At 41.3% G+C, this 24,286-nt stretch overlaps 1 protein-coding gene across 1 annotated transcript in view; it reads left to right on the top strand.

Moving 5' to 3' along the window:
• The window catches only part of ANKRD26 (ankyrin repeat domain containing 26), a 111,164-nt gene that overhangs the window by 41,190 nt on the left and 45,688 nt on the right, over nt 1–24,286 (top strand). Inside the window, exons 14-19 of the mRNA XM_054716586.1 lie at nt 614–642; nt 736–808; nt 7,184–7,257; nt 9,024–9,184; nt 16,090–16,141; nt 16,418–16,559. Of these exons, the coding sequence (XP_054572561.1) occupies nt 614–642; nt 736–808; nt 7,184–7,257; nt 9,024–9,184; nt 16,090–16,141; nt 16,418–16,559 (531 nt within the window). The remainder of the gene's footprint in view (nt 1–613; nt 643–735; nt 809–7,183; nt 7,258–9,023; nt 9,185–16,089; nt 16,142–16,417; nt 16,560–24,286) is intronic.

Below are 24,286 nucleotides of genomic sequence, written 5' to 3'. Positions count from 1 at the left end.
ATATTTTTATTAACTAGTATTCTATTAATGTATATCCAAGCTGATCAATTCATAACACTTTCTCTGTTGATAAATGGATTATGCATTCAACTGAACTGTCATCACAGTTGTGTACTTCCTAAATTACAAGACAGATTGAAGAACATGATAAATACCTGTAGCATAATGTATAAGTGATTCTGATGTATTGCATTAAAGATACGCTGTTGCATTCTGTTTCACATTTATCTTGTCAGGGTCATGATTTGTTCCTCTGATTAAAGATCACTTTTCTCCCATCAAGCATTATGTTCACATTGGTATATCCACACTTCTACTTTAGTTATAGTCTTTTGAAACATAATCTTTTGAAATCTCAACTGCATGTTTTGTTAAACCTATATTCCTGTTTTTTTCTTCAGTATTTATGGTAGATTCATATTTCTGCCTAGTTGTTGTCCTAATCCACCTGCCTACTGGGGGGGGGGGAAAGACAACACACAAAAACCCCACTAACACCCAATGTAATCATGTCCAAAGCTAAGCATGGGATTCAACTCCATACTAACTCTGCATGAATGTATAATTGGCTTCCATATTTTCATGTAATTGAGTATATGTCTCTTGCTCTTAGATTCTCCTGGAAAATATCCTCACTTGAAGGTAATAACTTCTATATTTTTACATTTAAGTATTAACTACAGATCGTATGAAAAGTACATTATTTAGTAATCATCTTATTTCAAACCCATTCAGCCTACCCTTGTAGTGACAGATCCTGTTCCCAAGAAAGCACAAGGAATGAAGGATGTACAAGCATTCAAATCAGGTGAATTCTGTAATTCATATTTAACTCTAGAAAGGAATCAGGAAAATACTTGACATGCTCACAGTCTTTTTATTCCTAATCCCTTTTTAAAAAATATATGTTTTTATTGATTTCAGAGAGGAAGGGAAAGGGAGAGAGAGATAGAAACATCAATGATGAGAGAGAATCATTGATCAACTGCCTCCTGCACATCTCCCTACTGGGGATTGAGCCCGTGAGCCCGAAATCCGGGCATGTGCCCTAAACTAGAACCGAATCATGACCTCCTGGTTCATATGTCGACACTCAACCACTGAGCCACACCGGCTGGGCCCTAATTCTTTTTTTGCTTTGCAAGTTTAATTGTAGGTTTTGACATAAGTAATGTAGATGTCATTGTTGGTATCCATGTTTGAAAAAGGGAAATTTAAAAGAAAATATTTTTTTTTAATGTAAGCTTTAAGGAAGATGTTTTTACATTTGTTTTGGTAACCTAAATTTCTAAGTTTGGAATCCCTACACTTATTAGGGATTTCCAGAGGTTAATTTTTAGACTGTAAGATTTTCCCATTGTTATAAAGTACTTATTTGAATTCTGACCTTTACCTAGAGTAAAGCTTCATTTGCTAACATGTTAATAGTGTTTTAACTTTATTTCATCTTAGAGTTGTTACACTGATGATCTTTAACCAACCAGATGTTCTGATTAGCAGACTCAGTGTGTATGGTGTGTGTGTGTGTGTGTGTGTGTGTGTGTGTGTGTGTGTGTGTGTGTTTATGGTGTCTTTGAGTATTAAAAATAGGGGAAGTAGTTAATCATAGTGAATGTTTGGTAGACACAATCTTTTTAAACAGTAATTCTGAAACTTTGTGTCCATGGGATTCTTTTATACTATTAAAAATTATTGAGAATTCCAAGAATTTTTTTAAGTAGGAAGTACCTATTGATTTGTACAATACTAGAAATTCAAACTGAAAAATTTTAAATACAATCATAAATTCTATTAACCATTAGAGCTATGATGTTGTCACATATCATGTCTGTGGAGAGCTCTACTGTATACTTACAAGAGAATGAGAGTGAAAACGGCAAATATTTAGTATTACTGTGAAAATAGTCTTGATCCCTTGGACCCCCTGAACCAGGGTATCTTAGGACTTAAGGGATTCTCATGTGATACTTGAATACTGCTGTTTTAAATTATATATGAGGTTCATGGATGTCAAATGATAAAGGGACCCTTGTGATGAAACAATTTTAAAGCTTTATTTATACATTTGTTGCCTTTTGCTTTCACTTGTTTTTAAAAGTTTAAATCTGACATAAAAGGAAAATATTTTTGTTATATTCATTTCCTGTGTCAATGCACTGCTTACTCATTGGATGTAGTGTGGACCTAGACTGATTGTATTTTTGCATGAAGACAATGAGGTCACTCAAGGCTCTCATTTCTCATATGAATTTATCTAAGGCTTAAGAGTGAATTCTGAAGATACCCATGCACCTAGAAAAGACCATTGTGTTGTAATTATGTAATTTCTTTCTTTTGTTTGTTTTTATTTATTTTTTAATCCTCACATGAGGATATTTTTCCACTGATTTTTAGAGAGAGTGGACGAGAGAGGGAAAGACATAGAGAAACATGGATGTGAGAGAAACACCTCAATTGGTTGCCTCCTGCAGGAGCCCTGACCAGGGCCCAGGCCAGGGAAGAGTCCGCAACCAAAGTATGTGCCCTTGGCCGGAATAGAATCCAGGACCTTTGGTTCGAAGGCCAATGCTCTATCCAGTGAGCCAAACTGGCTAGGGGTCTAATTTATTTTTTGAAGTTGTACCATTCATTAAAAGGTTTTTTAAACCCATGTTTGTCATGCATATTTAAACTTAAAATAAGTTGTTAGACATAAATTTTTATAATAACAAAAATCGTATGCCCTGAAGAATCTTAACTATTGACAAAAAAAAAAAGCTTTTATGGAAAACAGAATACAATAGAAATTGCTGAGTGAATAAAAATAAGTAGTATGAGAAAATAAAAAAAGTACAAAAATGAGAGACAACATTTAGTTAAACTTCTCTATGTGAACGGAAAGGATAGGACACATAAAAAAGTAAAACGTCCAATGAAGGAATAGTGTGTTTTGGGGAAGAGGTGGACATGGAACTACTTTTCTGAAGAAAGAATTTTTACAAGTCTGGCAAATTTGTATAATTATTTACATTCTAATAAATGAAAACTTTATTTTCAGGTTCTTCAGAATGTGGGTCTACTACTAGTTTGACTCTCAAACATGAGACTTGTCGTAGATCTGAGGATTTTAAGGTTGATGATAAATGTCCATTAGTATTACAATCAATGACCAAAAGTCAGTCAGCATCCACAGACTTTAGACAGATGACCTTAATAGATAAAGAAAAGAATAATATCAGAGCTTTGTTTCTATTAGGAAATTATAGTCTCCATGACCTGTGTGAATCGCAGCTACCAGGAAAGAAAGAGGGCAAAAATGGTAATAAAGAAACAGACACATAGCTGGTATGGCTCAGTGGATAGAGCGTCGGCCTACAGACTGAAAGGTCCCAGGTTCTGGTCTGGTCAAGGGCACATACTGTGGTTCCAGGCTTCTCCCTGGCCAGGCCCTAGTCAGGGGCTCCTGCAGGAGACAACTAATTGATGTGTTTCTCTCACATCCATGTTTCTCTATATCTTTCCCTCTCTTCTACTCTCTCTAAAAATCAGTGGAAAAATAACCTTGGGTGAGGATTAAAAAAAAAGAAAAGAAAAAAGAAACAGAGTTCATCTCTAGACCACCTCTGTGGCCTTACCATAGTTTTAACTTTTCAAAAGTCATTTTGTGGCAAAATCTACTTTATGTTTTATCCTTTTATGGAACCTACAACCAAACAGAATATCTTTTAACAAGACATTTGCATTCTTCCTGTACTGTAACCAAAGTAACATGTACTTAAATAATAAAGAGAATTACAAAGAAAGAGTAAGCTCCTTTCCATTAGTATTTAGCATACGCTTGTGGGTAAGTAGCAGAATTAAATTTAGAACTTTGAGACTAGATGGGAAAACTAAGAGATTTAAAGATTGCATACTCAAACAAAACATGGTTTCTTACCTATATTTTTATAACTCTCAATTTACAAGTATTAGTTATAACTATATTAAATGTAACTGAAAAAGCACCATCCAAAACCGAATATTAAAGTTTTTCTTATATTTTCTATGGCTTGATACATAGAATAGGCTTTCCAGCGGTAATGGGAATCATTGAGAATTTGCTACATAGTACCTGCTTCTCAGCTGTGTTCATATCAACTGTCACTTCATTTTATTTTTTTAACAACTACATAGTTCACAAAGAATTTTGGTTTTAAGGAGCACTTTATCATTTAAAATTAATGCATGGAAAGCCAATTTTAATTCTACTAGTTTACTCATTATATGGACTAACTACATCTATGTTCCACTTTATGTACTATTAACTTAGTAACCTTTAAAAGTCATATGATCAGGTGTATAGTAATAGAACAAACATGTATAATTTCATCTTCTTTTCTTACTTCTAGAGCTAACAATGTATTTACAAAAGATTTTTAATTATCTCCTAGTGTAGTAACTTCAAGCTAAAATTCAGTTACTTACCTGTCTATACAAGGGTTTCATTTCTTCATGAACTTGGTAGATACAAGAAAATACCTACATAAGCTCCCTCATTACAGAAGTATGTGAAACAGAAAAACTGCAAAATAAATTCAAGCAACTGAACACAGTTAATGTAGTTTTAGTATTTTTTTCTTCATACTTGATACCTTTTATAAAATAACTAGAGGCCTGGTGCACAAAATTCGTGTATGGGGGAGGAGGGTGTCCCTCAGTCAGGCCTGCACCCTCTCCAATCTGGGACCTCTTGGGGGATGTCTGACTGCGGAATTGGGCCTAAACCGGCAGTCGGATATCCCTCTCACAATCCGGGACTGCTGGCTCCTAACCGCTCGCCTGCCTGCCGGCCTGATGGCCCCCAACTGCCCTACCCTGCTGGCCTGATCGCCCCTAATTGCCCTCCCCTGCCAGCCTGATGGCCCCCAACTGCCCTCCCCTGCCAACCTAGTCACCCCCACCTGCCCTCTCCTTGCCGGCCTGGTCGCCCCCAATTGCCCTCTCCTGCAGGCCTGGTTGCCCCCAATTGCCCTCTCCTGCAGGCCTGGTTGCCACCTAGGCTTTTATTATATAGGATGAGCAGAATCAAGTTGACCCAGAATTTGTATATTTATTCATTGAATAAAGTTTTATTATATATACTGTCGCCTGAAGTTTTTATATCTTAACTATTTCTGAAAACATTTCCTCAGTTCAGGCCTGTATCCTCTATTTTGCATTATTGCCTTCTAATTCATCCTCCTCCATTATTTATATACCCCCCAAATTATCACTTTGACAGCATTTAGAGTGATGTATCTCAAATGCAAATATGACCATAGGCCACTGTTTAAAACACATTAATGTTGCCCTGGCCAGGAGCTCATTTGGTTGGAGCATAGTCTGTGCACCAAAAAGTTGCGGGCTCTGTTCCTGGTCAGGGCACATAACTAGGTTGCAGGTTCGATCCCTGGTAAGAACATGTAAGGGAGGCAACTGATGGATACTTGTCATATCGATGTGTGTATCTGTCTCTCTCTCTCTCTCTCTCTCTCTAATATATATATACTAGCGTTCCCATTGCAGGAAAAATCCTGCAATAGGATTTCCTGCTGCATTCTATCCCACCTCCGTTCCTCCCTTGTTGCCCGCCCCGCCTTCTCCACCAGCCCGCCTGCTTTTCCCTTCACCCCTGGCCCCACCTCCGCTCCGCCCTTGTCGCCCGCCCCGCCTTCTCCAGCCCGCCTGCTTTTCCCTTCGCCCCAGGCCCTGACTTCGCTCCTCCCTTCTCCTCCCCGCCTCCCCCCTCCCCCCGGCTTGCTTGCTTCTTCGAAGCTTTACTCCCTTCTGCAGCTCTTGGCTTCTTTCGACACTGTCTTGATATGCAAATTAGCCGCCATCTTTGTTGGGGTAATTTGCATACGCGTCCTGATTGGTTGGTGGGCGTGGCTTGGCTGGTGGGCGTGGCTTAGGTGTAGCGAAGGTGCGGTCAATTTGCATTATTTGTCTATTATTAGATTAGATATATCCGTTCCTTTTTCTAAAATCGATGAACATATCTTTGAGTGAGGATTTTTAAAATATTTTTAATTGATTTCAGAGAGGAAGAGAGAGGGACAGAGGGATAGAAACGTGCATGATGAGAGAGCATCATTGAATGATGAAAGAGCAGATTTTTAGAGAGAGTGTAAGAAAGAGAGAAAGACAGAAATATAAGTGTGAGAGAAACACATTGACAGGTTGCCTCCTGCATGAGCCCTGATCAGGGCCCAGGCCAGGGAGGAACCTGCAACCAAGGTACATGCCCTTGACTGGAATCGAACCAGGGACCCTTTGGTCTGCAGGCTGACGCTCAATCCACTGAGCCAAACCCTCTAGGGCTGGGTGAGGTTTAAAAAAGATATAGATATTTAATGTCCAGGTCTCTTAAAATTAATGTCCAAGGCTCTTATAATCTGACTTCTGCCTAACTCTCCATCTTTAGCTCATTTACTAAACTGCTGGTGATGCCCTTCTCACCAATCTCTGTATTTTAGACAAAATTGATCCTATTGTATGCTTTCCTCCCTGTCTTGATATAGCCTCACATGCTGTCTGTCTCCCTTTCCTGCTCTCTTCCCCTTTGATTCTGGCTAACCACAATGTTTAAGTCTCAGCTGAGGCAATGTCTCTAGAAAAGCCATTCCTGACACCTCTTATCTATGTTCTTTAAGCCCCAGTGCTGAGTCCTAAAAATTGAAAAGAAATTTGTCAGAATAGTAGAGGAAAACATTTCAGATATAACAAAGGTGTACACTGATAAAGGCATAAAAAGTGACAGATTTTGAAAATTGTGAATAACGTGGCAATTGAAACTTAGGGAGATGTTAAAAAGGTACCATTATGAGATAGAGAATATAGTGTGACTGTATATATTTGTACTATATTTCTTTTTTTAAAATATATTTTTATTGATTTCAGAGAGGAAGGGAGAGGGAGAAAGAGTTAGAAACATCGATCAGAGAGAAACATCGATCAGCTGCCTCCTGCACATCCCCTACTGGGGATGTGCCCGCAACCAAGGTACATGCCCTTGACCGGAATTGAACCTGGGGACCCTTCAGTCTGCAGGCCGATGCTCTACCCACTGAGCCAAACCGGTTAACCCTCAATTGATAAAATGTATTTTTCAATTTTTTAATAATGATTATAGCTTTTATTTAACTGGTTTAAGTAGTTCATTTTAACTAATATGTAGATTTGTTAGCAGAGCTAGACTTAGAAATGACATCACAGGAAGAACAAGAAAGGCTTATTGGAAGTGAAAATAACCACCCACAGGTATGTAAAAATTTAAACTTCTAGTATAATATTGTTTTCTCTGTTTTAAAAATGTAACGTAGTCCAGTTGAAATTACCTTTCAAGCTAGGCTTTTAGAGTCAATAGACCATAGTTGAATATTTAGTTTTTAAAACTTTTGAACTAGTTATGAGGCTTAAATAGTGTTAGAATCTATAATAACTGATAGCTAAACTTTATTCTTGTAGTTGAGACCAAACAATCCTAAATATTGTTTGCTTCTTTCATTTTTATTACTTCCCTACATGATAAAGAAGGTAACATCAACTATTGAATCATGTGATTAAACAATTGAAATTATGAGCAATATAACTGATGGCCACTGAGTTGGATTAATGTGAAAAAGTAATCATGGTCATTGATTCAGAATTTGCAGTGTCATGTTGCTAATCACTAATGCCAAGGTTAAAGCTATATTCTGCCTTGTGATCTCTATGTAATTGACTTCAGGAACTACATTCAGGTGGAGAATGGGGTCGTAAAATAGACTCATCTGCCTATTAAAGGAATCACACCTTTCTGGATCAAACCTTTTGCTGTTAGGGTACAAACAATAACTTTTAAATTTATTTCATTTCAGTATAGAAAATCAGTAAAATATTATTAAATTTTTTATCCACTCTCATTAGTGAATATTAGAACATACCAGAGTTGGATGCACCAAATAACTATATCAATGCATAAATTATCATAGTATATCATTTGAATTAAAATTTCAGAATTTGCTTGATTGATTTTAATGATTTTGGCTCCTAATTTAAAGTTTGCCTCTTCTCCAGTTATTTTTTTATTCTTTTTTATTGTTTTTATTCTTTTTTCTATTTTATACTTCAATTATAGTTTACATTCATTATTATTTTGTATTAGTTTCAGGTATGCAGCATAGTTGTTAGATAATCATAAAAATACTCAGACACATAACATAGAAAAATGAAAAAAATTGTATCATCTCTTTTGGTACCATAAAATGTTAGGTAATGCAACTTTAGGAGCTTTGGGCAGATTATTTAACCTTTCTTTGTTTTGTTCACATTATCAGCAAATATGAGGCTAAAGTAGATAATTACTTCTATACCTATGCCCTCTAGCTATAACATTTTATGATTATTCAATGTGAAATTTGGGGAGCATTACTCATTTTCCAGAGTTCTACATTATCTAACAATTTATCACATTTGCTCTGCTCCTGTCATGTGGTAAACTTTGGTTCATATATTTTATGAATACCATCACTTTTTTGATAACCTATCTAAAAGCAAAAAGAATTATAAAAGGCAATGGGGAAAAGATTAGCTTCGTACAGAAAGACAAAAGCTTCCTGTTTGTTACTGAAGCACAATGTCACATCTTCTAAATCTGGCTGTGTAATGCAAAACCCAGGTGGGAAAGACAGAAGAGGACAAATTTTGTGTCTTTGTCTTTTTATTTCTCTGTCTCTCCTAGACAAATGCAGGGGGAATAAGGGGGCTGTTAGTTAGTAAAAAGTAGATGTGAATAAGAGCGCAAAGTTAAGCAAGCCCTTTTTGAAATCTTGGAAAATTTTGCTTCTTAACTGAAACAGAAATAAAGCAGAATTTATAAAAATTTCAAAGACCTGTAATGATAAAATTAAAATAAGCACAAAAATATGTTTATTGATAAGTTATGGCAGTTAAACTAAGACAAATGATAAATTAATGAAAACACAAAAAAATTTTTAATGAATAAAGTGGTAACAATTGTCCTTAATATCCAACTTTCATTAAAGGTTGAAAAAGAAAAAAAGATGCACAGAAGTTGTGAAATGGACGTTACAGAAAACTTCTGTAATGCTGATGCTGATGACAGCGATGAATTAATTCAACAAAGAAAGAGTGGACAAACCGGTAACCAGCAATTTCCTACTATGGAGAATGAAGATACTGATTGGTAAGCCTATAGCAATATTTAACAGTAGGTAATTATTTCCCTATAAAACAAATCCTAATTTGAGCTAATATTCATGATCAACAAATTATGTATTTCTACTAGGGATATTCAACCTTGCCTGGTAATCAGAAAAATTCAAATTAATAAACAATGAGCTACCATTTTTCGAAGTCATAATAATAAATATCTTATTTAAAAAATAACAACCATGTTTGCAAAATGGGAGAAAAAAGACATTCTTACACACTGTTGGTAGATGAAATTGGTACATCTTTCTTGAAGGGAAATTTAGCAGCATGTTTCAAAATTTCAAATGTGTCATCTATTTATCCTAACAGCTTCACTTCTAGAACTAGATTCTACAGGAAAACATGACTTGTATAAACATACACACACATTCTAAGGACATTTATTATATATAGAGGCCCGGTGCATGAAATTCGTGCACCGGGCGGCAGGGGGGGGGGCGGAGTTGTCCCTCAGCCCAGCCTGCACCCTCTCCATTCTGGGACCCCTCAAGGGATGTCCGACTGGGATCAGGCCTAAATGGGCAGTCGAACATCCCTCTCACAATCCAGGACTGCTGGCTCCCAACTGCTCGCCTGCCTGCCTTCCTGATTGCCCCTAACCGCTTCTGCCTGCCAGTCTGATCACCCCCTAACCACTCCCCTACAAGCCTGATCGATGCCTAACTGCTCCCCTGCCAGCCTGTTTGCCCCTAACTGCCCTCCCCTGCAGGCCTGGTCACCCCTAACTGCCCTCCCCTGCAGGCCTGGGTCCCTCTCAACTGCTCTTCCCTGCAGGTCTGGTCGCCCCCAACTTCCCTCCTCTGCCGTCTTGGTCGCCCCTAACTGCCCTCCCCTGCAGGCTTGATCGCCCCCAACTGCTCTCCCTTGCAGGCCTGGTCCCTCCCAACTGCCCTCCCCTGCTGGCCTGATCACCCACAACTGCCCTCCCTTGCAAGGCCTGGTCCCTCCCAACTGCCCTCCCCTGCTTGCCATCTTGTGGTGGCCATCTTGTGTCCACATGGGAGAGGATCTTTGACCATATGGGGGCAGCCATCTTGTGTGTTGGAGTGATGGTCAATCTGCATATTACTCTTTTATAAGATAGGATAGAGGCCTGGTGCACGGGTGGGGGCCGGCTGGTTTGCCCTGAAGGATGTCCCGGATCAGGGTGGGGGTTCCCTTGGGGCATGGGGCGGCCTGGGCGAGGGGCCTGTGGTGGTTTGCAGGCCGGCCATGCTCCCTGGCGACCCAAGCGGAGGCCCTGGTATCTGGGGTTTATTTATCTTATACAATTGAAACTTTGTAGCCTGGAGCAGAGCCAAGCCTTCTGCTTGCTCCTTGGCGGCAGCCATTTCTGTTGGGATTTATGTATCTTCTATCATTGAAACTTTGTAACCTTGAGTGGAGGCCTAGGCTGGCAAGGGCAGGCGGAAAGCTTGGCTTCCTCCATCACCAGGGAAACCCAAGCCTCCCTCCTGCTCTCTGTGGCCATAGCCATCATGGTTGGGTTTATTTGCATATTCGCTCCTGATTGGCTGGTGGGGGTGGCTTGTGGGTGTGTAGCGGAGTGATGGTTAATTTGCATATTACTCTTTATTAGATAGGACTAGTGGCCTGGTGCATGGATTTGTGCACATTGAAAGGAAATTAATTAGACGGTGTCTGGCAGGACTTGGCAAGATGGGCCAGACATGCCCTGGAGCCAAATTCCCACAGTCCTTCCCTGGCAGTCGCACCTGGGGCAGTGCCACAGCTCAAAGGGTGTCTGCAGAGTGAGCAGGGTCCCTCTGGCAGTTGGGGTCCCTGGGCCTGGCCTGCAGGGATCGGGCAGAAACTGGCTCTCCCAACATCCCCCGAGGGGTCCCGGAGTGCAAGAGGGTACTCTGCACAGTTGCTCTCGCTTTGCAACTCCTGCGTTGAGCATCTTCCTCCTGATGGTCAGTGAGCATCGTACCTACCGGACAATCAGTGGGTCAGATGGTTGCTTAGCCTTTTATATATATAGATTACTATGTATATAAGACATACAACAGGTCATTATTTATTATACTGGAGGCCTAGTGCATGAAATTTGTGCACGGGGGTGTCCCCTCATCCCAGCGTGCACCCTCTCCATTCCAGGACCCCTCAGGGATTTTCAACTGCCGGTTTAGGCCCGATCCATGGGATGGGGCCTAAACCGGCAGTCGGACATCCCTCTCATAATCCTGAACAACTGGCTCCTAACTGCTCACCTGCCTGCCTGCCTAATTGCCCCTAACTTCCCCCCCTGCTGGCCTGGTCACCCCCAACTGCCCCCCCCACCATCCTGGCCTCCCCTAACTGCCCCCCCCTTCTGGCCTGGTCACTCCTCACTGCCCCCCTGCCGGCCTGGTCGCCCCCAACTGCCCCCCCTGCCGACCTGGTCACCCCTAACTACCCTCCCTGCCAGCCTGGTTGCCCCATGCAGCCTGCTGTTCAGTCATTTGGTCATCCCTCACTAACCCCCCTGCCAGCCTTGTCACCCCACGCAGCTTGTGTTCAGTCGTCCGTCTGGTTGTTTCAGTCGTGACAGCCCCTGACTTTTTATATATTAGGATATAATATGACATGTTAAGGATAAGTAATATACATATATGCATCAAGGACATTTATATAAATACTAGAGGCCCGGTTCACAGACTCGTACACCAATGGAGTCCCTCAGCCTGGCCTGTGGGGATCGGGCTGAAATCGGTTCTCCGACATCCCCCGAGGGATCCTGGATTGGAAGAGGGTGCAGGCCAGGCCAAGACACCCCACCGGTGCGTGATTGGGGCCAGGGAGGATCTGCGGGAGGGCTCCAGGGCGTGTCTGGCCCAGTCCCAAGCAGGGCCAGTCAGGGCTGGGGAGGGACTGTGAGAGGACTCCAGGGCATGTCCAGCCTAATTCACCTAGTCCTGATTAGGGCCTATTGGGTCCAGCCAGCCAGGGAGGGGCCGCGGGAGGTTGGCTGGCCGGGGAGGGACTGCGAGAGGGTTCCAGGGCATGTCCAGTCTGTCTCACCCAATCCCTATCAGCTAGACCCCAGCAGCAAGCTAACCTACCTGTCGGAGTGTCTTCCCCCTGGTGGTCAGTGCACGTCATAGTGACTGTTCAAACAGTTGGACACTTATCATATTAGGCTTTTATATATATACTAGAGGCCCAGCTCACGAAATTGGCTTGTGGGTACGGTCCCTAGGCCTGGCCTGCAATCAGGACCATCTTCCACAGCTGCCCGCAGCTTGCCCCGCCCCCCACCGCCACCCACCCCCAGTTCCCTGTTCACCATCAGGTGATTGGTGTCGGAAGGTCCTGAGAGGTTGGCTGTTTCCGCCTGCTCGCCGGCCTCTCCCCTACCGGTCATCAGGCAATCAGCTGCCAGAGGGATGTCTGACTGCCAGCTTAGTCCCAATTCCCCGGGTAGCGGGCCTAAGTCATCATTCAGTCATCCCCCGAGGGGTCCCAGACTGCAAGAGGGCACAGGCCGGGCTGAGGCACTCCCTGAGTGCACAAATTTACATGCACTAGGCCTCTAGTATATCTATATATATAAAAGCCTAAGTGACAAGTCAACTGCTCAACTGCTTAGGGACCGTACCCATGAACGAATTTCGTGAGCCAGCCGGGCCTCTAGTATATATATAAAAGCACGTCATAGCGACCGGTTGTTCCCGGTCATTCTGCCCTTAGGGTCAATTTGCATATTACCCTTTTATTATATAGGATATTTTAATCATCACCTGAGAATATTGTATTTTGGTCTTTTTAAAATTGATTTGGGAGAGAGAAGAAGATAGAGAGGGTGATAGAGATAGAGATAGAGATAGATAGAGATAGAGATAGAGAGAGAGAGAGAGTGAGAGAGAAAATCATCAATCAGTTGCCTCCCACATGCGCCCCAACAAGGGAACAAACCTGCAACCTGAGGATGTGCCCTAATCAGGAATCGAAACAAAACCCTTAGTTGCACAGGACAATGCTCCAACCGCGTCACACCAACCAGGGCTACATAGCTGTATATTTTTTAAAGTATTGTTCGCTTTGTTTTGATACTCTTACAGGCTCAGGCTCAACTCTGAAAATAAGAATCTCTTAGAAAACTTAAGTCTTTTTGTAGGTATATGATACTGATATTCTTATGTGTGCATTTGCTCCATAAAAAGGTAATTCTAGCCCTGGCAGGTGTTGTTTGGTTGGTTGGAGTATCATCTGGTACACCAAAAGGTGGTGGGTTTGATTCCCAGTCAGGGCACATACCCTGGTTGCAGATTTGATCCCCGATCAGGGCAAGTGCAGCAGGTAACCAATCAATGTTCACTGTTTTTCTCTCACATCTATGTATTGCTCTTTCTCTCTCTGTCCCTCTCTCTCTCTCTCTCTTACTGTCCCTAAAAATCAATTTTAAGAAATGTAAATATAATTTTCTGTTGGTAAAACTAGATTTTTAAGTATTTTTTGTTGTTGTTAATCCTCACCCAAGAATATTTTTCCATTGATTTTTAGAGAGAATAGGAAAGAGAGGGAAAGACAGAGAAACATCAATGTGAGAGAAACACATCGATTGGTTGCCTCCTGCACAAACCCTGACCAGGGCCCAGGTCAGGGAGGAGCCTGCAACCAAGGTTTGTGCCCTTGATAGGAATTGAATCCAGGACCCTTCAGTCCACAGGCCAGCACTCTATCCACTGAGCTAAACTGGCTAGGGCAAAAAATTGCTTTTTATATAAGACTAGAGGCCCGGTGCATGAAATTTGAGCATGGGGGGGTCCCCTCAGCCCATCTGGGACCCCTCAGGGGATGTCCCAGGGATCGGGCCTAAACTGGCAGTTGGACATCCCTCTCACAATCCTGGACGCTGGCTCCTAATCGCTCACCTGCCTGCCTGCCTGGTCACCCCTGACTGCCCCCTCCCCCCACCAGCCTGATTGCCCCTCACTGCCTCTGTGTGCCAACCTGATCGCCCCTAACTGCCCTCTGCTGCCAGCCAGGTAGCCCCCAATTGCCCCCTCCCTGCCAGCCTGGTCGCTCCTAACGGCCCCCCCAACACCAGCCTGGTCACCCCTAACTGCTGCCCTCCCCAGCCTGATTGCCTCTTACTGCCCCTTCTGCTGGCCTGGTTGCCCCCAACTGCCCCCCCCCCCACCCCCCCGCCAACCTTTACTAGTAACAATCTATCACTTTTGGATTCTAAAGTTCTGAAATATAAAAACCATGCTTTCTGTAACAGTATCATTAACACATACTATGTTCTCAATAAGTGTATGTCCAATGCATGTATAAATTGTTGAATGGATGAATGAATGCCTGTTGGTGAATTTGTTTATCAAAAACATCTTGACCAGCTGGTATGGCTCAGTGGTTGAGCATTGACCCATGAACCAAGAGGTTACTGGTTTGATTCCAGGTCAGGCCATATGCCTCGGTTGTGGGTTCAATCCTCAGTAGGGAGTATGCAGGAGGCAGCCAGTCAATGATATTTCTCTCTCATTGATGTTTCTATCTTTCTATCCCTCTCCCTTCCTCTCTCTCTCAAAATCAATTTTTAAAAAATCTTTAGTTTATTGAAAAACTATTTTCAATATGGCCCAGATATAAATTCCATTTTATTTAAAAAATATGTATAATATTTAGAAATGATTTATAATTGTAGCTGGAAATTGAATAATAATATAAACTCATTTGCCATCATAGAACCGTATTTTTTCTTGTAAAAGTGCTATTTTTTCCTAAAATCGTTACACTGAAAATCGAGGGGCATCTTATACATGGAAGTCAGGCAAGGAGGGCACCATGCGGGTGTGTAGCTGCCCATACCTTGTCAAATAGGCTTCCTCCTGTTTGCAATCACGAGCCTTATCATTACTGACATCAGCTGATGCCCTAATTGAGGTGGAGGTGGAGAGTGCGCAGATGCAATAGGAATCAGAGGGTTTGGGGCCCATAAAGATGTAAAAAAATAAAAAGATAAATACCGGTAAGCGATTGTCTTACTCTGCAAAATTCAAGCAGAATGTAATCAGCTATGCAAGAGAGCATGGAAATAGAGCTGCAGAAATACAATTTGGACCCCCTTCCACTGTGTGTATGATCAGACATTGGAGAAAACAGGAAGAACAACTCCTTAAGATGCCAAAAAAAGAAGAAGGCCTTAAGAGGAAAATCAGCAAAATGTTTAAAATATTGATTTTTTAATTTTGGGTTGGAAAAGTGGGGTGCATCTTATACATGGGGACATCTTATACATGGAAAAATACGGTACTTAAGCACACTTAAAAATAAGTATTATTTTCAAAGCATATTGTGAAGCACATGTTTTTAACGCAGATTTTCTGGGTTTGAATTCTGGTTCTGCTATTGACTAGCTTTGTAGACTCTGGCAAGTTACTTAGCCTTTCTGTGCCTAAATTTCTTCCTCTGTAAAATACCTAACATATTGCCTACCTCCCATAATTTTTGTGAGGATTAAAATGTTCATAAGACATGTAAAATGCTCATAGTAATGCATAGTAAGTCCTAAAGAAGCTAATATCATGACTACTATAAAAGGGTTTCCTTCAGGTAAGAACTTAAGTCATACTTTCCTAATAGGTCTCAGGGCCAGTAAAAACTTGTTTTTATTGAATATGACAATAAAAACCATGGTATATTATTAATAAACATTATGTTTTTCCTTTTGCTCTATCATCTTGATCTAATTTTAATACATTGTGTTAATATTATTAATATATCTACTTTGTCCCTTAATGTTATTCTTTTTATTTATTGTTTAATCCCCCTTATAGAAGTTAATTACAAATTCAGAGATTTTATATATAAAAAATAATAGGTTAGCTATTCTTTGTATTTTAAGTATTTAATATTTGCCTGAAAAGAAATGTTTATTTTTTTTTTTAGGTCAGCAAAGCAAACATCTAGTGAAGAGAAAATATCTAGTGAAGAGAACAAGGTATTTTAAAAATGAAATTATTAAAAATATTATCTGTAGTAAAAATGCATTATAAAAATATAGTGAAAAATAGAAAATCTTCCTTTGTTGTAGAGACATTTATTTTTAAAAAGTAATTTAGAAACACTAGTTATTCATAAAGGACCTATTTGGTAACAATCAGTTCTTTTAAGAATACCTATGTGTTGGCTTTTATAAAAAGGTGGATATTTATCCATACAGTATGCACTTAGTATATTTTATCAACATTTTGAAAACAGTATTATTTATTTGTAGGTTAAAGAGAAAATTGATTCCGTGGATGACCTTGATGACTTAACTCAGTCATCTGAAACAATTTCAGAACATTGCGAGTTGCCTTACTCCAATTATAAGAATTCCATGTTGCTAATTGAACAACTTAGCATGGATTGTAAAGGTAACATCATTGTATAAATGTAAAGCCTTTTTCTGTATAATGTAGAAATATATGCACAACTTGTCTAGTTCTGCACAACCGAGGATATATTGTTGAGGTATTTATCTGGGAAATATGTTTTATATTAAAACTAGAGGCCCAGTGCACAGATTCATGCACTGGTGGGGACCCTTGGCCTAGCTTATGGGGATCAGGCCAAAACCAGCCCGGTACACGGATTCATGCACTGGGCCTCTAGTATGCATATAAGATCTTTGGTTAATTTCTTCCTGCCCTCCCCTGTCCCCCCCTTCCCTCTGAGATTCATCAGTCTGTTCCATGTTTCCATGCCTGTGTGTTGAGCATCTGCCCCCTGGTGGTCAGTACGTGTCATAGCTACCGGTCAAACGGTCGAACTGTTGAACAGTCGCTTAGGCTTTTATATATCCAATATAACCCAATATAATAAAGAGCTAACATGCTAATTAGGCTGAACAGCAGAACAACTGTCCAGACAACCTTCAGGACGAAGCTGGGGCTGTGAGGGCCGGCCGAGGCTGTGAGGGGTTGTGAGGGCCAAGCCCCTTGCATGAATTTTGTGCATCAGGCCTCTAGTATATAGATAAAATGAGAGTGATTGTGTGCCATTCCACCTCCTGGAACCTTGGTCTCTATTGCCGCCATAATTATTATACACTTAAACATTCAGATCTCATCATGTGTAAGACCAAGCTATTATTCTCATTGCTCTAAGGTTAAAGGCCATAATCCTCTAGCTTCATTTTGTACCATCCTTCTTTCCATCTATCTTATAGCCAACGTCTTATATGTTTTTTCCTATAGTAAAGCTTTTTTCCAACAGTTTGGTTAGGTAAACTACACATATATGAAGTGTATAACTTTATAGTTCTGATATATGTGAACAAATATGAATTCATCAGCACAATCCAGATAGTTAACATATCCATCACCCCTAAAAGTCTCCTCATGACCCTTTATATCTCTTATTAAGAGACTGCCAAATTGTTTTCTGAAGTAGTTGTACCATTTTCCATTCCCACCAGCAGTGCATGATATCTTCACAGACTTTTAGTAGTGTCAGTTTTTAAAAACCTTAGCCATTCTGATGGGGGTGGGGTGTATATATCATTACTAGAGGTCCGGTGCATGAAAATTCATGCACTGGAGGGGGGTCACTCAGCCCATCCTGCCCCCTCTCACAGTCCGGGAGCTCTCAGGGGCGGGAGGCGACCCGGCGATCAGGGGAAGGCGATGCCCCATCACACCTCTGCTGCTGCCACTGCCGGCAGCACAAGCCTCGGCTGGCCCTGGTTACCTGAGCCTCGGACAGCGCTGGGCGGCTGGGCAGCCACCATCTGAGTCTTGCCTGCGCCTTTGGCCGGCTTTGGGCAGCTGCGGGACTGAGGGGACTGGGGGACTCAGGAGGCAGATGCATGGAGTGGCCAGGCCTGCCTGGGGGTGGGCCTGGCCTTGCCATGCGCCTGGAGCCCTGGCAGGGCTGAGGGGACTGGGCGCCACCATCTTTGAGGGCATCGCAGTCAATTAGCATATTCTCTCCTTATTGGCTGTGGGCACCACCATCTTTGAGGGTGGGGCAGTCAATTAGCATATTCCCTCCTTATTGGCTGTGGGCGCCGCCATCTTTGCAATGGCGTGAGGTTCAAGTAGCATATTCCCTCTTTATTAGATAGGATAGTTTTAGTATTCATTTCCCTAATAATAATGTTGAACATCTTTTCATATGTGTATTTGCTATCTGTACATCTCTGAACTGTCTGTCTGGATCTTTTGCCATTTTGAAAATTAGGTTGTCTTCTTATTTGTAGTTTTGAAGATTCTTTATATATTCTACATACAATTCCTTTATCAGCTATATTTTTTTGGAAGGGTTTCTCTTAATCTATGGCTTGTCTTTTCCTCCTTTTCACAGTATCTTTTGAAGAGCAGCTCTTTTTCTTTTTGATAAAACTCAATTTATCCTTTGTTATTTTATAGATTTTGCTTTTGTTATTCATGTCTAAGAATACTTTGCCTAGCACAAGGTCACAACATTTTCTTTAAAGAGTTCCCTTAGAAGTTTTATACTTTTAGGTTTTGTGTTTAGATCTATGATTCATTTTGTGTTCTCTTTTACATATAATGCAGAGTATGGATCCAAATTAATTTTTTTTATGCATGGATATTCAAGTTCTTCCAGCACCATTTTTTAAAAAGGCTATATTTTATTTACTTCATGCTACTGTGTCTTTGTCAAAATCAGTTGAGCATATGTTTATAGGTTTATTTCTGGACTCTGTTCTGTCCCATTGATCTATTTGGCCATCTTTTTAACTAAAGTAATTAAAATGTGTTTTAATTACTTTAGGTTTATAAAAGTTCTTGAAATCAGATAATATGTTCTTTTTAATGATCATTTTGCTATTCTAGATTCCTTATGCATTTCCACATCAAATTTAAATCAGTTTTTCAATTTCTAAAGATAGTCTGCTAGCATTCTCAAAATTAGGTTTGGATCATGTTGAATTCACAGATTAATTTTTGAAAAATTGACTTTTTAATAATATTGAATTTTCTACCCTTAATCAAAGTATTCAAGTCTTCTTTTATTTTCTCAGAAATATTTTATTATATACATCTTTCTGTCTTTTATTATATTACTCATAAGTATTTCTTATTTATCAATGCAGTTGTAATTAATGTATCTTAAATTTTAATCTCTGATTGCTCACTACTAGTATATAGACATACATTTGATTTTTGTATATTGGTTATCCGTCAACTTTGCTAAATTCATTTATTAGTTCTAGTAGCTTTTTGATAGGTTCTACCAGATTTTCTATATAACCAAAGGTTGTCAAACTTTCTTTCTTAACTACTATTTTACTAAAGATAGGAAATATTTAAGACTTGTAACATTCTCTATTACACCTAATCAGCTCTGACATTGTAGCATGAGAGTAGCCATAGACAATACATAATTTAATGGACATGACCATATTTCCATAAAAATTAATTTACTAAAATAAGCAACCTGCCCCACATGTGGGAGTTTGCTGGGTCTTATTATGTGATCATGTTGTCTGCTAATAAAGACAGATCTACTTCTTCCTTTCCCATATGGATGCCTTTTGTTTATTTATCTTGCATAATTATACTAGAACCTCTGGTTTAATGCTGAATAAGAGTAAAAGCCATCATTCCTGTCTTGTTCCTGATCCTCTAGGGCAAGAATTCAGCTTTTCAATATTATCTATGATGTCAACTGTAGAGTTCTCATAGATCTTTTCTTATCATATTGAAGAAGTTTCCTTGTATTCCTAGTTTGCTGAAAGCTTTTATCAGGAATACTTGTTGAATTTTGTCCAGTGCTTTTCCCCCCCTACTGATTTGTTGGTGTCTCCTGTTAGGGCACCATAATGCCAGAGTTCTTTTCCCAGCCTTACAAAGGGTTCAGCATTCTGGAGAAAGGTGCTACGCATAGATTCAAGAAGGAGTCCAAGGACAAAAGATAGTTTTGAAAGGCATTGGGGGTTAGAGGAGCTTCAGCTAAAGGGAACTGAAGACTCTCCCTTGACCAAGGACCCGTGCTTTTATTCAGCACGATTTATTCTAAGGCAAGGTGGAAATATACACTTCAAAGGGCAAGGTTTCAAAGGGTTTACAGAATCATTGTCAGTTTGGGGAATAGCCTATAGCTATTCAGGTGTTTGGCCAACAGGAGGCAATAAAATGCCCTGAGCTGTCTGGCAGCAAACAATCCTATTCAGGTTTGGGGGAAGTGCCTTAGCCGTTTGCAATAGGTAAATTACATATGACTCAACCCTGTTGAGCTCCCCAAGTCCCATCAACCTTTTGATGGAACTCTTGTAATTATTACATGCTGGAATTGGTTCTCGGCACTAATTGATTACAAGTTTATTAATATGGTGAATAACAGTTGATTTCTTTTTACTTTAAAAAATGCCTTTATTGAGATATAATATATGATACACAGATTATCAATTTAAAGAACACAATACAGTAGATTTTAGTGTTTTCATAGAATTGTACAACCATCATCACAATGTAAGGACATTTTCATCACCCCCAAATGAAACCCTATACCCATTTATAACTACTTTTAAAGACAAATTTAGGAGTATGCAGCTCAAAAGAAAAACATTTTTTCTCTCTCATTTGGTAAGAGGCTGGATTAAATAGCTGTAATTTGAAAGAGTCTTTCTTAAACAAAACAAAAACTTCATTTGCTATTGTATTAGAATGAATAACTAGCTAAATTTGACTTATCCAGTGATAAATTGGTCACACTGAGATTCACAAACATCCATCTAGTTGTACTCTTAGTGCATAATCAACAAAATTAGTAAACTTTTATAATGGAACTAGTATTCCGGTGAACAGATTCGTGCACATTGAAAGGAAATTAATTAAAAGAAATATTTTAATATCTATATTCGCCCTTTCTCTATAATAGAAGTGAAGTGTCAACCGAATTCACTATCGACAATGACAGATCAAAACACATGTGTACGATTGGCGCCAGCAAGAGCTTTATATGTATCATGCATATGCGAATCCACTTAGCCTTTTATATCTATAACTAGAAGCCCAGTGCACGAAATTCGTGCATGGGGGGGTCTGTGTCCCTCAACCCAGCCTGCACCCTCTCCAATCTGGAACCCCTCGAGGGATGTCTGACACCCATTTAGGTCCAATCCCACTGGGCAGTTGGACATCCCTCTCACAATCCAGGACTGCTGGCTCCCAACCGCTTGCCTGCCTGCCTTCCTGATTGCCCCTAACCACTTCTGCCTGCCAGCCTGATCACCCCCTAACCACTCCCCTACCAGCCTGATGAATGCCTAACTGCTCCCCTGCCAGACTGATTGCCCCTAACTGCCCTCCCCTGCCAGCCTGGTCACCCCCAACTGCCCTCCCCTGCTGGTCCGGTTGCCCCAACTATCCTCCTCTGCAGGCCCGGTCACCCCAAACTGCCCTCCCCTGCAGGCCTGGTCTCCCCCAACTGCCCTCCCCTGCAGGCTTGGTCGCTCCCAACAACCGCCCCTCCTGCCAGCCATCTTGTGGCCAACTTGTGTTCATATGGGGGTGGCCATCTTTGACCACATGGGGGCAGGCCATCTTGTGTGTTGGAGTGATGGTCAATTTGCATATTACCTCTTTATTATATAGGATAATAAAGGCATAATATGCTAATTAGATCGGACAGCTGAACGACCTTCTGGATATCATTCCAGACATCCTTCCGGACAAAGCCGCTGTGACGGGGGCTGAGGCAGAGACGGTTAGGGGTGATCAAGCAGGTAGGCGAGTGGTTAGGGGCAATCAGGCAGGCAGGTTAAGGAGTTAGAGGAATAGGAGAAGGACCATGGTTTAGAATAACAGTGGGAGAAAAGAAATGAGAAGACAAGAAAAAATTCTTTTTTGAAAAGGAGTATAGAGGAGAGAGCAGATAGGTCTAAATTTAGGAAGTGAAGTTAAGAAATTAGAAGAAGAAAAGAGAAAGAGAAGAGAGGAAAAAGAAATTAAAAATTGATTAGTGGAAAAAAAAGGAAAGAGAAAGGAAAAGAGGAAAAGAGCAGGGAAGAGGAAATTAGATATGTGAACAAAACAGAGACTAGAATAATAACAAATTAATAAAGTAGATACATAAATAAGATCAATTTAAAAAAGGAGGAAGAAAGGAAGGAAAGAGAAAGGGAAATGAAAAACGGGAGGGAAAAAAGAAAAGAGAAGAAAAAGGTATTAAATAAAAGTGAAGTGAACGGAGTTCGTTTGCTTCAGCTGAGTTTTAATGCCTCATTGGAGTTAGCTTAGTCCCCCATTCTTCTGTTCTGTCTGCCAATTCTGGGCTTTCTGTTGGGTACTTAGGTGCTAACCACTGTCAGGAACTATCTTTTGGCTTTTAGCACCCTGATTGAAGCTCCAACCACTCCACCTGTCCACTGCTTCTGTCTGTCTCCACAGGCCTTGGCTGCAAGCAGGAGGGCCAATCTGCCCTCTGTGCCTATCTGTCAGCTGTCAATCTTCATCACTCAAGAGTCTGTTTCTGACAGGGCTCTAGGTGGGGTTGTGGAGGTGCTGGAACTCTGATGGGTGTTTTTTTTTCTGTCCCAGAGGTACTCCTCCATGAGTGACCCAAAATATTACTCTGCCCTTGGCTGGACAGAGATCCTTGTATGGAGACCAATGAGGTCAGCTGGGAGCGCTGTACTTTTTATCAATCTGGTTCCTAGAATAGTGGGGCGGATGGCCCCTCCTTCAATCCTGTCACTGAGGGCTCCTTGAGACTGTTCAGATCCCTAAGCTTGGCCTCTGCCTTTGTTTCCTCAGTAAAGCTCTAAAGGCAGCGTGTGGCAGGCTGTATCACCTAGGGTGGGTTTTTTTCCCCTTTACCTGTCTTCTAGCTGTTGGGAGGAGGTAGCTCCTCCCAGGGAAAATGGCCATTTCGGTTTGGAAGTGTATGAATGACCCAGTGCAGAACTCCTGGTTACTGCTTTTCCAGGTTCCCTGCCCTGATTCTCTCCCCCCAAACCACCCCCCCCCCCAGTCTATCCTCAGGCACCTCAAGTCCTCACCTCCTTCCCTGCACCAATGCCTGGGTGAGTAGTTGCAAATGAAAACTCCTGTGCTCTGGGTTTAGAGATAAAAATAAAAAGGCAATGGAAACTGGGGCTCTCTCCTCCACCGGCTCTAGTCTGCTGGGTCTAGACTCCGCTGCCCCCAGCAGTCCTGCCTTTTGCAGCAGCTTGGATGGTAGGGGCACTGCAGGTCATGCCCTGTGGGTCAGAAGTGCTGCTGGTCAGCTCCCCTCTGCCACCTCCTGCCTGTGTGTGGAGCCCTGCCTCTGCTCCCGGAGCAGTTCTCCCCGTAGCTCAGGTCCCTCCTCGCGGGGCTGCCCACCTCTCGAGATCTCGCCCTTTCTACCCCTCCCCAGGTGTTTTCTGTCCTTCCTTGGTATAAGTCACCTCCTCAGCTGGACCACAGTTGGAAATTCCAGATGAATGTTCTCCCATTTAGTTGTATTTCCAGCCTGGCCCTGGGATGGGGTGCCCGACAGGTCTGCCTATTTGGTCTCCATTTTCTCCTCCCCCACAAAAAAAAATCTTCATTACTATTTTGACCCAGCAGCCAATCAGAGTATGCAATTTAACCCAACAAAGATGGCGGTTAATTTGCATACATACCTGGGTCCCGGGAACCTCCTCGGTTCTAATATGCATTTATTCCCACCCAGCATATTTTTCATATCAGACATTATAATTTGCATCTCTATAAGTGCTATTTGAGTTTTAGAATATAGGTTTCATGCCTCTATCTATATTTTTTTTAGCTTGTTTTGGTATATAGTTGAGTTACTTAAAAACAGTTTGATCCTTTTTGGTCTTGCTCTTATGATTTGTTAGGTGAATCCAGAGCAGTGCTTGACTAAGGACTAATTATTCCCCACTACTAAGGAGAGACCTTCCTGCCTACTCTATTCCTTGTCCTGTGAGTTACGAGTTTTTCAGCCTGGCTAATGGGAATAGACACTATTCCTGGTGCTGAGTGAGCACCAGGCACTGTTTCCTCTACTCTTTTCACATGTTTGTTTTCCTCGGTCTCAAGTGATTTCCTCACAAGTATGCACTATGCATTACTCAGCTGAGTACCCTCTGCAGATCTCTAGGGTTTTTCTGTTCTACTCCCTCCTCCTCAGGGTCCAGACC

The sequence above is a fragment of the Eptesicus fuscus genome, chromosome 5 (genome assembly GCF_027574615.1).
Source record: "Eptesicus fuscus isolate TK198812 chromosome 5, DD_ASM_mEF_20220401, whole genome shotgun sequence".
In the NCBI taxonomy this organism is placed as follows: Eukaryota; Metazoa; Chordata; class Mammalia; order Chiroptera; family Vespertilionidae; genus Eptesicus; species Eptesicus fuscus.
The sequence above is the reverse complement of the archived record's forward strand: the minus strand, read 5'-3'. Positions and strand labels throughout refer to the sequence as shown.